Here is a 15114-nt window from a genome sequence, read left to right on the forward strand (position 1 = left end):
TTTATCAGCATGTTGCTGTCTCTGACTGTCCTGGCACAACAGATCACTGCAATCAAACAAGTGTAGCCAGTTTCCATAAATCTACCTTAAAAACTAAATTGTCAGCCTTGTATTTCCAGTTTAGTCAGTTGTCCAGGTAAACACCCAGCTCCACCTCTTTTTGGAAGAATTCATTTAATTCCTTCTCCACTTTAAAATCCACAACTTTTTTTTCTCTATTTATCTTTATCAAACTGTAACACAAAGTAAAAACATAAAACAACCCTGAACACATTTAAAGTAAATATCCAAGTGATATGATGCAACAAACACAGTGAACACATGAGAAGTCAAACAATTTGCACTGCATGCTTGTTTTGTTCCTGTTTCACACTGTGTGCTTTAATTCTCTGTGGAACAAGAAGGGAACCCTTTACTTTTTTTGGCCCAGGGATTTCTGGGTCAAAAACACAGCAGGCATGTTGATGCATGTTGATGATAGTTAACTAACACACACACACACATACACACACACGTACACACTCACACAAACATTAAAAAAAACCCACAATAATAGTCATAATTAAATTTAAAAAACAAAATAACTATATCCAGACTGAATAATACCTTCTATTTAATGTAATTCTTGAATAAGGAGAAAAATAAAGATGGATGCTGATGTGCACGCGCCTTTGAGAACGCGACAGAGCGCGCGCACGCTCTCAGCGCTCACCCACTTCATTCATTGCCGCCTGCGTATGGCAACAGTACGTGCATACACTCCTCTCCACGCTGGGAAGAAGAGGCTTTAAACTGGAACCATGAGGGGCTCCTGCCGCCCGAGAAACCCGCGGGAAAAGGCAGGTAGGGTGCGAGGTGGAGCTATTTGCCTACTTTTCTCGCTTTTTGCAGGTTTTCATGCTGTTGTGTTGCGAGTCGACGTTGTGTGCAGGGAGATGCAGAGCAGCTGGGCGAGCAGGCGGATGAAGTAAACAAGCCAGAGTCACGTAGGCTGCTGGTCTCACAGCTGACAGGAGGAGAAACGGGACACACCACGGCTGAGAAATGTCTTTAGTTAGATTGTTTCTTCACTTACGTGGTAAAGAGGTGGTTTGTTGCTAAATGGCGCTTTAGGAAGCAGAGTCCTGTCTTGTGCTGAGCCTGTGTGCAGCTATAGTAGCCTGCAAGCAGCATGACATATAAAAGCACACGCTGTAAACTCTCCAAAAGGAAGCTACAGTTGATCAGATTGCTGTCAAACCTCCTGAACCTGTCAGGTTATACTGATTCAGTTGTAACTCACTATTTTAACAGTGAGATTAATATTTTATTTTTAAATCATGTTGCATAAACTGCAAATGTAAATGTTGGGTAGTTATATTTGACCAAAATCTGTGGCATGTGGAAATCAAGGCTATATAGCATGAACTTTTATCTGTAAATACCAGGATTATTCCTCAAGTTGGTGACAGCATTGTGTTGTTATTTCAGGAAATTGTATTTAAATGCCTTGGATCATGCTAATCAGCTATTATCGACACTCTTACCATGAGCACCTGCTGGAAAGTCTGCTTCATGTTTTCCACAACGTGTGTAAAGGTGGATGGGGCAGATGGACAACAGATTTTAGTATTAATTTGGCTTCCAAAATCCACGTCCAGCAGATGCTCCATTGTGTCAATTGCACATGAGTGGGACTCTTAACATGTAAATCTGAATTTTTCCTCACCCCTGCTTGTTATATTCCTGATTGAGGATCTCCAACTTGTAGTCTGCATATATATAGTTACAAAAACTGCATCATATGCAGAGGGCACCTGAACTGGAGCTAACACTATGCCCCATATAATCCGATGTCTTAGTTATTATGAGAGTAGTCTGTTATGTAAAATTGTGAGTCATGTATCCCGGAGACCTATTTATCCACATATTGCTGTGCTGTCATGTCTATGGACAGACAAGCAGACTCTAGTGTGGTCACAGGGTTTTAAATGTGTGCAGTCTGTACCATTGTGTCAGATATATGGAGAGATGATGGTAGGAAAGCTCTGCCCTTGTGTGCCTGCACAGCCTGAGAGGAGGGGCTAATCCTAAAAACATACCACAGTGTATTTATGTGTTTGGAGGCCATTTCTTGTTTCTTTATAAGACATTTGGTGAACATGTAAACAACGGCATTGTGTCTAAGCTGTTCAGCAATGAAAGCTGTTCAACGTATTAAGCTGCTTTTGCTGTTTTGCTAGAATACAAATGAGATGCTGCCACTACACTCATTACCTACCTACTCATTACCTATATGTGCTATAGCTGCAGTGAACCCGCTTTGGTGAGCGCAGCAGACCCATCAAAAATTACATCATGACATTCACTCCATCATCGCTATATATCCTGCTATCCAGGCTTCCCCGTGTTTGAGAGGCTGCCTTCAGATGCTTTTCATTTCCACCACCGTATATGCTCTTTGTTTTACACTCCATAATCTTTATTTTTTGCATCCTAATATGTGCCAGATTTCTACTCTAAATAATAGTAAATCACTCCCTCTAGTCCTTGTTCACTGGATTGCTCATAGCTCCTCCCTCCCTATGTGTGTGCGTGTATGTGTGCGTGTCTGCTTTATCTGGGGGAAAGTTCACCCGCTCTCCCAGAATCACATTAACGGCTTCAGGCAAGGCTGTGTTATGCCTCTGCAGTTACTGTTTTTCTGCACAGCATACTGACATTACTGATGTTTTGCATGCGGGAGCATCAAAGAACAGGGTTGTTTTTTATTTTTTATTGTTCAGCATGGTAAATGAAACCAGATTTCATTACAGCAGAGACATTATTGTTGCTTTTTAAGGCTCAGATGAGGAGGTTGCCTCTCTGTATGAGTGGATTCTTGGTAAATGCTGCACTAAGATCATACATGTGTGTTGGGAAAGGATTTGTCCCATAATTGTTTATTTTTGGAGTGAAGCGCTAACATGTAAAAATGTTTTTGTTTTGACAGATTGCTGTGTATGAAATTCAATGTTTGAGTTTGTCAGGAAATCCTAAAGGAAAAAATGTACTTAAAGACGTCTAGGTGAAACCAGAGAAACATAATCCAGATCACAGATTGAGAATACAAGTTATGGCAGGAAAGATGCAGGTACCCATGTCCATGTACTTGTGTCCTCTGCGGTTTCGAGTTGAGGGCAGTGGTGGAGGAATGGTTTCATTGTTGTTGTCAGCATGACGACACAAAATGCCAAATTCCTTGGAACTTGGTGGAGAGGAGAGGCAATGCCATAAATAAAATTGGGTGACGATCTGGATCCGTGTCCTTAGAACTACAACTGACCTTTACCATTGACCTTGGTAAAGGATACAGTCTTAACTGGCCTCCTGGGTTTTATTAAGTTGGTAATAGTTTTATGAACTGATTATATTCTAAGGTTGTGTGTTTTTGGCTTTGCCTCAGAGGTTCACAGAAAGGTTGTAAAACAAGAAGGGCGTCTCCAGTTGTTTCCAAAATCAAACTCCAAACACTTTGAGTTTGCTTTAGATGATGCAGATAAATTACCTCCACATAACTCTGACCTGAACGCCTGCAAACTACAACAACCAGGTTTAGAAAGCAGTTGGACTATAATTCATTTTTGATATTTGCTTCTATGAGACAGTCAACAGGCTATTGGGAAAAGGTTAAGAATAAACAGTGGACATTTTGAATATGCCTTTTTCCTTTAGTCCACCTGTAACCTTATCTTAAAGCAAGTATCAGTTACGGAGAGATGCAATATTCAGTTCCTGGATCACTCTTGGTGGTTGTTTTGAGGTGCTACTTATTATGTAGAGAGCAAAGTAACTAATCGCCAGCTTCCAATGCTGAAAGCTGGGGTAGGTAACGTTGGGGAGCTGGCAAGATGTGAAAGTAGCACCCTGTCTTAACTAACTATATTTCTTATTGTTCATGATTACAAAATGTGTAGACTACTATCAGGACAAGGAACCATTTTACCCAGAGTAAAAAAAAAATGTTGCTGAGCAAGATTACCTACCCCAGCTTGAAGGCATGCTATGTTTTGTGTCCGTGTTTTTGTATCCATTAGCATTGTAGGATTAACAGGCAAGTGAGGCTCAAAGGTGGAGTATGTAAGATTTTCAATATAAAAAAAACCAAAAAAAACTAACTAATAAAATAACTACAATCATAATTAGATAGTTTTTTTTTAAACATGTAGGTTCCAGTCTGTCCATATTTGATGCGTTATTAAATTACAAGTTTAATTAATGACAAATGACAAAAAGCACTTTTTTTTTTTTTTTTTTTTTTTTTTTTTACTGGTAGGCAAACATTTAAGAAGGGTCTTTGTCATTAATTAAACTTGTAATTTAATAACACATCAAATATTGACAGACTGGAACCTACATGTTAAGAAAACTATCTAATTATGATTGTAGTTATTTCTTCAGTTAATTTATTTTGAAAATATTGAAAATCTTACATACTCCATCTTTAAAGTCAGAGTTTTCAGTTCCCAAAGGGAAAATAAAACTTGGAGTTGTGGCACTGAAAAAATTAGTGAAAGCCCCAATGAGAGGAAAATGATAAATCAACAAGAGAGACTTCAAGTACTACAAAAGAGAAGAAAATATGGTGGCGCATATCTGCCCCTAGGCTTTACCAGGCAGCGGTCAAGTAATAGGAATGATCAACTGTAATGAAGAGAAACGTATCAAAATAGTATTGTCTGATATTTTGAAGACAAATGAGTTACACCACCACTTGGGAACTTTTCATCCTGAACACACACAATAAAGCCTGTTGGTTACTTCAGATATTAAACTACCCAATTCATAAAGTTGTTTTACTAAAGCAGCATTTGTCTCATGAAATATCGGCTCACCTGAAGTAGTTTGCAGAGATTCCTCCTTTAAAACGCTTCACATCATAGCAGAAGAATGGATGATAATTCTGACACAAGTTTAACTATAGCGAGCTACACTGCAGCCAATAAACTAATGACACATTCTTAGTATTTTCTTTTTGGTTCGTGTGACGGGGTTGTGAGGCTTAATGATGTTGTTGTCGATTAAAAAAAAGGGCCCCTGCAGAAATAGTTTAGAAACCACTTTTTCTCTTTTCACTGATTCTCTCAGTGAGAGAAATAACCACAACCACACCGGTTGTGTGTTAGTTATGTCTCCACACACACAATGCCATGCAGTTACAGAAGCACAAACCTTTGTGGCCCATTGCCATGGGAACCTGTGTGTATTCAGGTGGTAGTGGAGAAAATTACGAGACAAAATTTAGTTGAAGGTTGGTCGTGATTTGCAGCCAAGTTTTTCGCTCAAATCACAAACACAATCTGATGATGACTTTCTTGACAACGGCTGAGTCGAGTGAATTTATTTAGTTTATTTTCCCCAAAAACTGAAAGGAATTCTACATAGATGTTGGCGCTAAATGGACTTTGTATGTATCCTGTTTATGTAGTAAGCTTAAGGGATCAGTTCTTCAGTGAGCATGTTTTATGTTAATATAACAGATCACTGTTAAATAAAATAATTATAATTGCAAATTTACGCTATTACCCATCCAACAGCATACCTCTCTCATGCATGCATAATGTAAAGTAGGCGACACTGGATTGGTTCTTTTTGCATTAATGCGTACTAAATGACACATCTCGAAGTTCTGAACCTCATCCGAGTTTCAGAACTCAAGAAGAAAATCACAGACGAAAACAGATTTCTGTTTCTTAAGAAAGGAAACATGCTAATACATAAAGAACAGGTCATCATTCATCAGCTGTCACAGTGAAATGCCTCCAGCACTGCAGTCATGCTAACTTTTATCTTTCTGTCTGCTGGCCTTCTGAAATAATCAGTCTCTAGTGCTGATTAACTCAAAACAGCACGTTATAGGGCCACTCAATAAATCAGTCTGTCACTATTTAGAAGGTCAGTGGAAATCAAACCTGTGAGTTCCTGGTGTTGAGAGATAAAATAACTGGATGTGCTCTTGGCTGATTAACAATTCGATTATAGTCCGCTTTGTTTTACTTATTGTGTTTGTGTAAGAATATAACAAAATAAAAAACCAAGAAGCAGTCTTTTAATACAGGAAACTGTGGTAAAACAAGATGGACAGTAGAAAAATACCTAAAACAGTGTATGCATTTGGAAAAACAGATGAGTGGAATTAAGTTTCAAACTGCACATTTATAAGAAATATGTGAGTGATTAGTTGTATTTAGAGTATGTTAGTTTTAAAACACAGTCATGAAACTGCTCAGATAAAGAATAAGTGTGTTACAATCTGAAGGTAACCAGCAGGAATCTGACAGGAGGTGAATATATGTTTTTATTTGGCAGTCGGCTTTATATGACACACCTGAGCTGCAGGGCTGGCTATGTTATGCAATTAAGTATTTTGTGTATTAATGCAAAGCTGAAATAGTTAAGAGAGCAGAGGAGATATAAACCTGTAGCTTTAATGTCATTGTGACATTAAAAGTAGACATAGCTTATAGATGATTTGATTGTTTTTGCCCTCTACGTTTCTGTGTGTTGGTGAGGGAGATTATGCCTTTTACTTATGTCATTACATTTACATAAACCATATTTATAGACACTATGTTGCAGCAGGCAGATCTTTAATTACATTTTATGAATTCTTTATTTTTAAAAATATTTTAGAGCTGCGGTGCATGTTGAGTGGAAACTTCACTTTAATAAGAACTTTAAATAAATAGTCTAACTTTTACAAATATGAGTATATGCCCCTTTTACCTGTAGGGGTGCTGAAATGCACCTTCGTCAGTGAAGACAACATATGTCCATGTACCTTTAGGGGATTATTGTGATTATCTACTGTCTGCCCCCTTAGAGCCGTGACCTTTAGCCTCAATCCTTGTTGACACAATGCTGAATTGATAACAAAACTGCTTGAGTTGCTATTCCTCCAGAGGAAGATATACTTTTGCTTTATATTTATCATGCACTGAGCTGCAAAGTAAGCTGTTGGTTTTAAAATGCAAGTGAACAGCGCCACCTAGTGTCACAAATGCGAGACTGCATTGGCCTTCATCAATAGTCTCATTTTTCAGCTGACCGTGTGTGCTGCATGTGAACAAAGCTGAGCAGGCTCCCAGACGTCTGGATGTTTACATCAAGTGTATGCAGTACATTCAATCTAGTGTACAACAATTGCATATGTGTGTAGTGTAGATTTTCATTTTCTTATGTATAGGTAGCAATATCTTGCAGTCATCACCTAATTTTTAAGTTGCATTATGTTTTTGGTGGCAGTAGCTTATCTGTCCATCCATCTGTTTGTATGTAAGATACTGTAACCAGAATGGACAAGATGTTCTAATGAGCTTTCTTCAATATTTTCAGTAATTTTAGGTTTGCAGTTATCCTTTTTGTTGTTATTCCTTATTTAATAAATGTCTTAGTTGATACATTTAAACATGCATGAGAAAATTGGGAAACTTTGCAATCATAATTTATTAAAAAAAATAACATGACCTAATGTTTTTTGTCATCTTCAATCACATGTACAACAGTAAAGATAATCTCATCTCTACAAATAGTTTGTTGATTAAAACACACCGCAGAAAACATGCTTATGCCATAAATAACAAAATGTTATGATTGCGAAGCATAACTAACTTTGCTGAACTTCTGCTTTCATAACAACGTGTGCTGGAAAAACAAAACAAAACTGTGGGGCTCGTGACAGGGTCGTGGAAAAGTCAAGAAACCCTGTTTTCTTGAAGATGTGTTTTTGAGTTTCATACAGCCATCACGCCCTTCGTTCTTCCCTCTTCTTCTGTGATTGGCTGTTTGGCCCCTGATCTCTCCTCTGATTGGCTCGTTCCTCCGGCGCATTCGCTGTCCATGTGTGCGACGTGTGGACGGTGTTTTCTTCACACCTGGGCTCTTTTTGCAATTTTTACGACCTCGTTACAGACCTTATTACGGTAGCATCCCAAAAGCTGTTGTTGTCTTTGTGCTCGGAGGTTGTTGTGGTTCATTTGCTATTATGTTACTAAATAAATTATATATATATATATATATATATGAAATTCATGCATTTACAGCACACACCATACGATAATTTTTTATATGAAACAACAAGTTCCCTTTTCACAAAGTGCATTCATAAAAATACATGATACATTTAATGGGAAATGAAGCCATAACTAACTGAACAATGTAATGTTAAAATAATAAAACATCTGAAAGTCTCAAATGATGGATAAATGCAGAATATTAAGTGGTTATTGAGCGTGTTTATCGGCTCCTTCACACTTTTTTTGCGCACAGTCTCCCGTTTTTACGGTAACTAGAAACTGCTGTTCCTCAGCTGATATAAGGCATCCCTCCCCCTCGGCCTCTTGAATCAGATCGCAAAGGCTTAAGCCCACCGCCTCAGTTCGTTGTTTGGAGGGTAGCATTCGTGGTACAGCGTCCAAGATGTTGGACAACGAGGAGGTGATGTTGGAGACTCATCCACGGGAACTGACCCAGAACCCCCTCAGGAAGATCTGGATGCCTCACAAAAACGGCCACATAGCTCACAGACGCGGTAAGATGCAGGAAAGGATGCGACCGGGAGACGTGGATGTCGGACATCCGCTTACATTTATTTCTGTTTTTTGCATTTTTCAAGTTAAAATGAACGCATTGGATCATGTAGCAGATTTGTTCCGCGTTATTCCTTGTTTATTGTTTATGTCGGTTTGAGGAAGATTTTCCCGGTTTGCATTTAGCAGTGTTGCATCATACTCGGATCGTCTGCTGCACGTTTACACCAGTAACACTTCCATGGTGGGATAAATGGAATCTCGCGAGGGAAAATGATTGCTCTCACACGGACAAAATAAACCAGTTTACCAAGAACCAGCCGTAACCTGTATTAGGTTGGTCTGTGTGAGTCAGCTGCTCTTTAATCTTACTTCTACTGAGAACATCTCTTCCTTTTTTTTCTGACCTGTATTACCTCCTTGTTTTATTTAAAGTAAACTGCAACTAGTCCTGTCCTCTATCAGGCACAAAACGTTTCAACCCCTCTTATCATTTTGTGCCAAGTGCACCCTGCAAGAGCCTCTAATGCAACAGTCTGAATCCACTGAACCATGAAGTGAAATAGAAATGGACACAATTAAGTCAGCAGAAACGTGTCACACACAGAAATGGAATGATTATAGTGACGAGTGATGGTTGCAGAAATTAAAATGTTTTTTTGTTTTTTTTTGTTTTTTTTAACCAGTGCTTATTTTTAGTAATAGTAAGCCAACAAAGAAGTTGCATGATTTGTTGGGATGATATATTTTAAAACAGTCAGACATACAGCTTATGTGCAACATGTAGACTGTCAACAAGGAGAGAAACATTCAGTGCTCAGTCCTGACTCTTGTCCCTCAACATGTTGCTGTTCTTAATTAAAAGCGCGTGCCTCTGGTTTGCTGTTTTTCTGGCTAACATTGAGCTTAAACTCTGCTTTTAATGCTTGTTGCCCTTTCTTCAACTTTCCTAAAGTTTATTTTCCCCCACAAATCCACCTTCCTCCTGCAGCAGCGTTGTAAACTTATAGCGTATTCACACTTTTTCAGATTCATTCCATCCTGATAGATCGAAGTTGACAGCTTTTGTGCTGCAAATTAAACATGCAAGAAGTGAGTTAATCCCATTAAAAGTGTATTTCTTTTTCCTTTTTTCCCAGTATGTATGACAAACTGTCCAACCCTCATTGTGACTGTTGGACTTCCTGCCCGAGGGAAAACGTACATTTCCAAGAAGCTCACTCGTTACCTAAATTGGATAGGTGTGCCAACCAAAGGTATGAATGCCATCCTATTATGAACCTCCAGATATAAACACATGTAAAGTGGAAATTTGTTCTGCTCAAGGTTTGAAATTGGACTTTTTTTTTTTTTTTGTCTTCATCAGAGTTCAATGTTGGCGACTACCGTAGGGAGTGTCTGAAGATCTACAAGTCCTTTGAGTTTTTCCGTCCAGACAATGAAGAAGGCTTAAAAATCAGACAGTGAGTTTTCACCAAATTTTCCTGTCAGTTCGCATCATGCAGGCAACCAAAAGAAATGATGAAACGGCAGTTTTTCAGCTGTCGTCCGAGAAGCACTCCTTCAAGAAGAAAGTAGATCATGTGTAAATTTAACTGCTTGGGTTTGAAGTCTGCAAAGGGAAATTGCTTAACATTTCTTTTCAATGTGTGAAATTCTCTGAGAGTTTCCAGCACAAAGTTTAAGTGTTTAAAAAAAACCAAACAAACTGTGTCCTTTTACAGTCAATGTGCATCGTCTGCACTCAATGACGTTTGGCAGTACCTGACTGTTGAAGGAGGACATGTTGCGGTGAGTCCTTCTTTTGTGTCCCCCAAAACCTGAATACAAAGAAAACATTTAACAAATATGTTTAAGGGTTGACTAATAAGTGTTTTCTGCTGTTTCAGGTATTTGATGCCACAAACACAACAAGAGAAAGAAGGGACACCATCATGACGTTTGCTGAGCAGAATGGATTCAGAGTATGAGAAAAGCAGGGTGTTATCTGTTTCTCAACTTATCTTTGCTGAACTGTTTGTTTACAATGTTTTTCTTGTCAAATAAGGTGTTTTTTGTGGAGTCTGTTTGCGAGGATCCAGATGTTATCGCCCAAAATATTGTGGTAGGTTTTTCCCTCAGATAATTCAGTCTAATGCAAACAGGCCTGGTTGCTGAATAGCAACTGTTCTCTACCTCCCAAAGATGAGATGCTCCAGCTTATGTTCACCCATACTCAGCAGTAAAAATGCTGAAAGCAGTGTCAGATCATTTCCACCTCCTGCTTTTCCTCTGCTTCACATCCTCTCCGTTTCCTCTCTGAAGCAAGTAAAACTGGGAAACCCAGACTACATAGACTGCAACTCGGACGAAGCTGTTGAAGACTTCATGAACAGAATAAAGTGTTACGAGTCGTCCTACCAGCCTCTGGATGAGGTGCTTGACAGGTGAGGACACGCGAGTGTGAGATGAGCTCCGTCTTACAGGCGTTTGACTGAAAATATATCTGCAGGGATTTGTCTTACATCAAGATCATGGATGTGGGCCGTCGTTACCTGGTGAACCGTGTTGTCGACCACATCCAGAGCAGAATCGTCTACTACCTGATGAACATTCACATCACTCCACGCTCCATCTACCTGTGTCGGCATGGTGAGAGCGACCTGAACATCAAGGGACGCATCGGAGGAGACTCCGGCTTGTCTACCAGAGGAAAAGAGGTTGGCATCTCAGAAGATGTTTTAAGTGCAGTGCTTTCCATTTTTATTTCAAGCATAATTCTGAAATACTGTCTCACTACTTAGTATGCCAAAAGTCTGAGGAATTTCATTGAGGAGCAAAAAATCAAAGATCTAAAAGTTTGGACCAGCCAGATGAAGAGAACGATCCAGACAGCGGAGTGCCTCGGAGTGCCGTACGAACAGTGGAAGTCTCTGAATGAAATCGACGCTGTATGTCATTTTCACTTTTACGCAAAAATCATCTTAAATCATTGGGGTTAGATCTTAACACACCAACATCTCCTCTCTTTTCTAAGGGTGTGTGTGAGGAAATGATGTATGAAGAGATCCAAGAGCATTTCCCTTTAGAGTTTGCAATGAGAGACCAAGACAAATACCGCTACCGCTATCCTAAAGGGGAGGTAAAAAACAAAAAAAAACCAAACAAAAAAAAAAAAGGCTTTTAAAGAAACCTTTGTGATTGTGAAAAATGTTGTGTGTTTGACGGTTCTCTGCTTCTCCGTCAGTCATATGAAGACCTGGTACAACGACTGGAGCCTGTGATCATGGAGCTGGAGAGACAAGAGAATGTTCTGGTCATTTGTCACCAGGCCGTCATGCGCTGTCTTCTTGCATACTTCCTGGACAAGACTGCACGTAAGAAGAGATTACTATTGGCCTTTTTAGAAGCAGTTGACACGTATATGGTGCGATAAGAGCAGTATTATGGCTTTTAGCGAAGCCTGCAGGTATTGAAAAGCACGCATTTCTAATATTAGGTGAAGAAAATGACTGAAGCTCTGATTTTTATCATTATTACCACAGATGAGTTGCCTTATCTCAAGTGCCCTTTGCACACTGTGTTGAAGTTGACCCCTGTAGCTTATGGTGAGTTTTAATTCCTTTTTTTTTTTCCAAAGCATATAATTATGTTGATTGTCACTATTATTCTTGTGTATTAAGCTATTTGTTATATCAACTAAAGCAAAAAGGGAAAAGTTCTTTAAAAACGATGTCATCAGGATTTTAATGCTGGATAATTTCCTGAAGTTGCCTCTTATCGTTCTGTTAATGGGCTTCTTTTTGTTTGCTGTTCCACAGGATGTAAAGTTGAGTCTGTGTATCTAGGCATAGATGCTGTGAACACACACAGAGACAGACCAGAGGTAGGTATGACATCGACAGCACACAGAGATGTTTCACAATAGACTGTCTGACCTCACTGTGTTGTCAAGCTGTCATCTGTGACCCACATCTCAATCAGGGGAATCCCTCTCTGATAACGCTGCCTGAAAAAGACACTGACTTTGCTCCATGTCCTCTTGAGAGGTGCATCACATCCTTTAACTTTGTCAGCAACTCTGTTACGAGCTGCCAGAGCTGGCATCCTGTTTGTATCAGAAAGAGGATGTACACTTTCAGCTGTCATACTGTAGTGGTTACTAATGGCAACCAAAACAGTTGTTGCATCACTCACTTTGCATTTTCTGAAAAAGAAACGAAAACTTAAATTCTCTTTGTTTTCCATCATGTCATCCAGGTGGAGGATAAGTCACTCTGCTCTGTGTTATTAAATAACACAGTGGCAAACATCCGTTCCATCATGGAGACTTATTTATGACAAATAGCTGCTGCGTGTAAGATGAACCATAAAATTTACTGGTATAACCAAGCTGATGATAAAATTATATTTGAGTTTATGTGTGTTCTTGTTAACAGAATAAATCTTGTATGCAAGTTAATCAGGTTACTGTTCCCCTAACTGCCATAAACCAGAGGGTGTTTGTTTGGCTAAACATAAATAAATAAAGAAGCAAACAGTATGTTTAAAACATGTCAAAAACATGCATTTTATTTTAGTAAATAAGTGAAAAGCATATGTATATCATACATATGATGAAGCTGATTTTTTAAACCAATTATTATTCTGATATACTTTTGACTTTACTAAGAATTGCACCGCTTTGTAAGAACTATAATTACCGGCACTGTTGTGTCCAGTGATCATTTTTAAACCTATAAAGATGCAAACCATGGAAAAAATGTTGAAAAAAGTCAAATATTTTGAATATGAGGCCTTTGTTTATCTCTTAAACAAAATGTAAAATAAAGTACCAACATGTTTAGGACTGTTTACCATTTATTACCATGTGATTTGGTTTTATAGTGTGATCTTCTGCTTTCTGGTGTCCATAAGTAGCAGAAGACAAAAGTCAGTTTGTGTTCCACAGGATTTTTAAGCAAAGTTTGTACCATAAAATGATGCCAAATGTCTCTGAAACTGGATGTATCATATGTCACGCTGAGTTCTTAAACTAGGCTTCATAGTTCAGCACTTGTTTACGTTTTGAATGTGAATGGTTGATATGCGCTATCAGTAATGGTGTTTACTTTGTGTTGGAAAAATGCAGGATTGCACTCATAATCACGTGACTTGTTTCATGTTGAGTTTGCAGAGGTTGTTGCATTGTAAACAAAAATAAAAAGTTTTTTTCTCATATTATGGTTCGTAGTCCAAATAGTCATATTCTTGAAGTCAAATTGCACTCAGTGACTTTGAGTTGTCTCTATGGAAACATCCTATTAATTTCAAATTGGGGGGTGTTGAGTTGGGTATAAATTTGTCCCAGTAACACTGGAATCAGTATGTTATCTAGTAAAATGTTTATGTCTTTAGAGAAACATCTTACATTTTTATTTTAGCATTTTAAAATATGTCTTGATTTCTTTAAATAGATTCACTTTCAGCCTGCTGCACTCAAAGATCCATTTATAAACTCTGAACATAAAGATGTCTTTATACGTAATGCATGAGACATTTAAACATCACAAATGTAATAGCAGTGTAATAAAATGACATTTCTTATGGGTTTTTTCAGAATGTGAACGTGCAGCGCAGCACAGAAGATGCACTGCAAACGGTTCCGGCTCACCTCTAACTTCTGTACTTCCTGTTCCACCCGAGCCCGCTAGACGTCATGTGAACGGCGTGGTCAGCAGGAGACATCTTCGTGGACTTGTACTCTGAACTTTCAAATGTCATTTTTAAAATATCTGTGAATTGTACTGTAGTTTGACTTTTAGTGGGGATATAAAAAAAACAAACAAATGCCATTATGTCAGATGATGTGGCTCCCCTGTTAACGGCGTCTGCTTCCATGACGACGTGATGTCTACTCCATATTGTATATAATGCAATAAGCTTCCATTGACTTTTTTTTTTTTCTTTTGGAAGAAATTTGTAATTGCATGAAAAAGAAATGAGTCTGAGATGGGAAGCAAATGTAACTCCTAACAGGTTTTACTTTAGATTTTTTATATATATATATATGTATATTTATATATATATATATATAAAAATATATATAAATAAAACCATGAAAAAAAAAAAAGGCAGCAAATTAACAGAGATGGAGAGAAGTCATAAACATTCCACTTGTGAAGATCAAACAAAGTAATCCAACAAATGTATTTTAGAGGACTAGAATCATTTTGTGAATGGATGTGACTATTCTGTGAAATGTATCTTGTGCTATAATCCAGAATGTGATCACGGTGAAACCAAAATAAATTTTTGGGAAGCCACATCTTTTTAACTGCTAAAATGAAAAGCTACGATTAATCCAGTTTTTATTTAAAGATTTAAAAAAAAAAAAAAAAAAGTTTTCTCTGCTATAAAAACAAATACCTCTTTTGTTTGTAGCTGGTGGTCTGAAGAACGGTACTGAGCAAATCATACACGTGTCTCTTGATTTGTGTGTAAAATGAATCATTACATGTTTTGAGAAGACAGAACTCTACATTGTGTATGACTATAAAAAAATAAAAAAAATCAATGCCTTGTCTGTCTTCAGTTGTGGAAGTCTAAG

The 15114-nt window shown here is 38.2% G+C and overlaps 1 protein-coding gene across 2 annotated transcripts; it reads left to right on the forward strand.

The window, feature by feature from the left end:
* Positions 1-739: 739 nt before the first annotated feature.
* Positions 740-14971, forward strand: pfkfb4b (6-phosphofructo-2-kinase/fructose-2,6-biphosphatase 4b). Of its 2 annotated transcripts, none has more exons than XM_079242383.1 (14): positions 740-843; positions 9686-9802; positions 9913-10009; positions 10271-10337; positions 10436-10510; positions 10594-10650; positions 10851-10972; positions 11038-11245; positions 11330-11476; positions 11563-11667; positions 11773-11902; positions 12071-12133; positions 12347-12411; positions 14125-14971. In XM_079242383.1, exons 1-14 carry the CDS (start codon positions 801-803, stop codon positions 14182-14184), a joined length of 1356 nt encoding a protein of 451 aa, XP_079098509.1. In that variant the 5' UTR covers positions 740-800; the 3' UTR covers positions 14185-14971. The 2 variants fall into 2 exon arrangements, with proteins under 2 accessions (XP_079098509.1, XP_079098508.1); XM_079242382.1 differs by lacking the exon at positions 740-843 and adding an exon at positions 8405-8548.
* The last annotated feature ends 143 nt before the right edge of the window (positions 14972-15114 follow it).

Source organism: Telmatherina bonti, assembly GCF_933228915.1.
Source record: "Telmatherina bonti genome assembly, chromosome: 6".
In the NCBI taxonomy this organism is placed as follows: Eukaryota; Metazoa; Chordata; class Actinopteri; order Atheriniformes; family Telmatherinidae; genus Telmatherina; species Telmatherina bonti.

Bases quoted from the DNA above. Each gene is read 5' to 3' on its own strand.
- pfkfb4b (XM_079242382.1), top strand. From the start codon at position 8,437: ATGTTGGACAACGAGGAGGTGATGTTGGAGACTCATCCACGGGAACTG. The intron at 10,338-10,435 runs GTGAGTCCTTCT...CTGCTGTTTCAG, and splicing joins TTGAAGGAGGACATGTTGCG to GTATTTGATGCCACAAACAC. The intron at 12,412-14,124 runs GTAGGTATGACA...GGGTTTTTTCAG, and splicing joins CACACAGAGACAGACCAGAG to AATGTGAACGTGCAGCGCAG.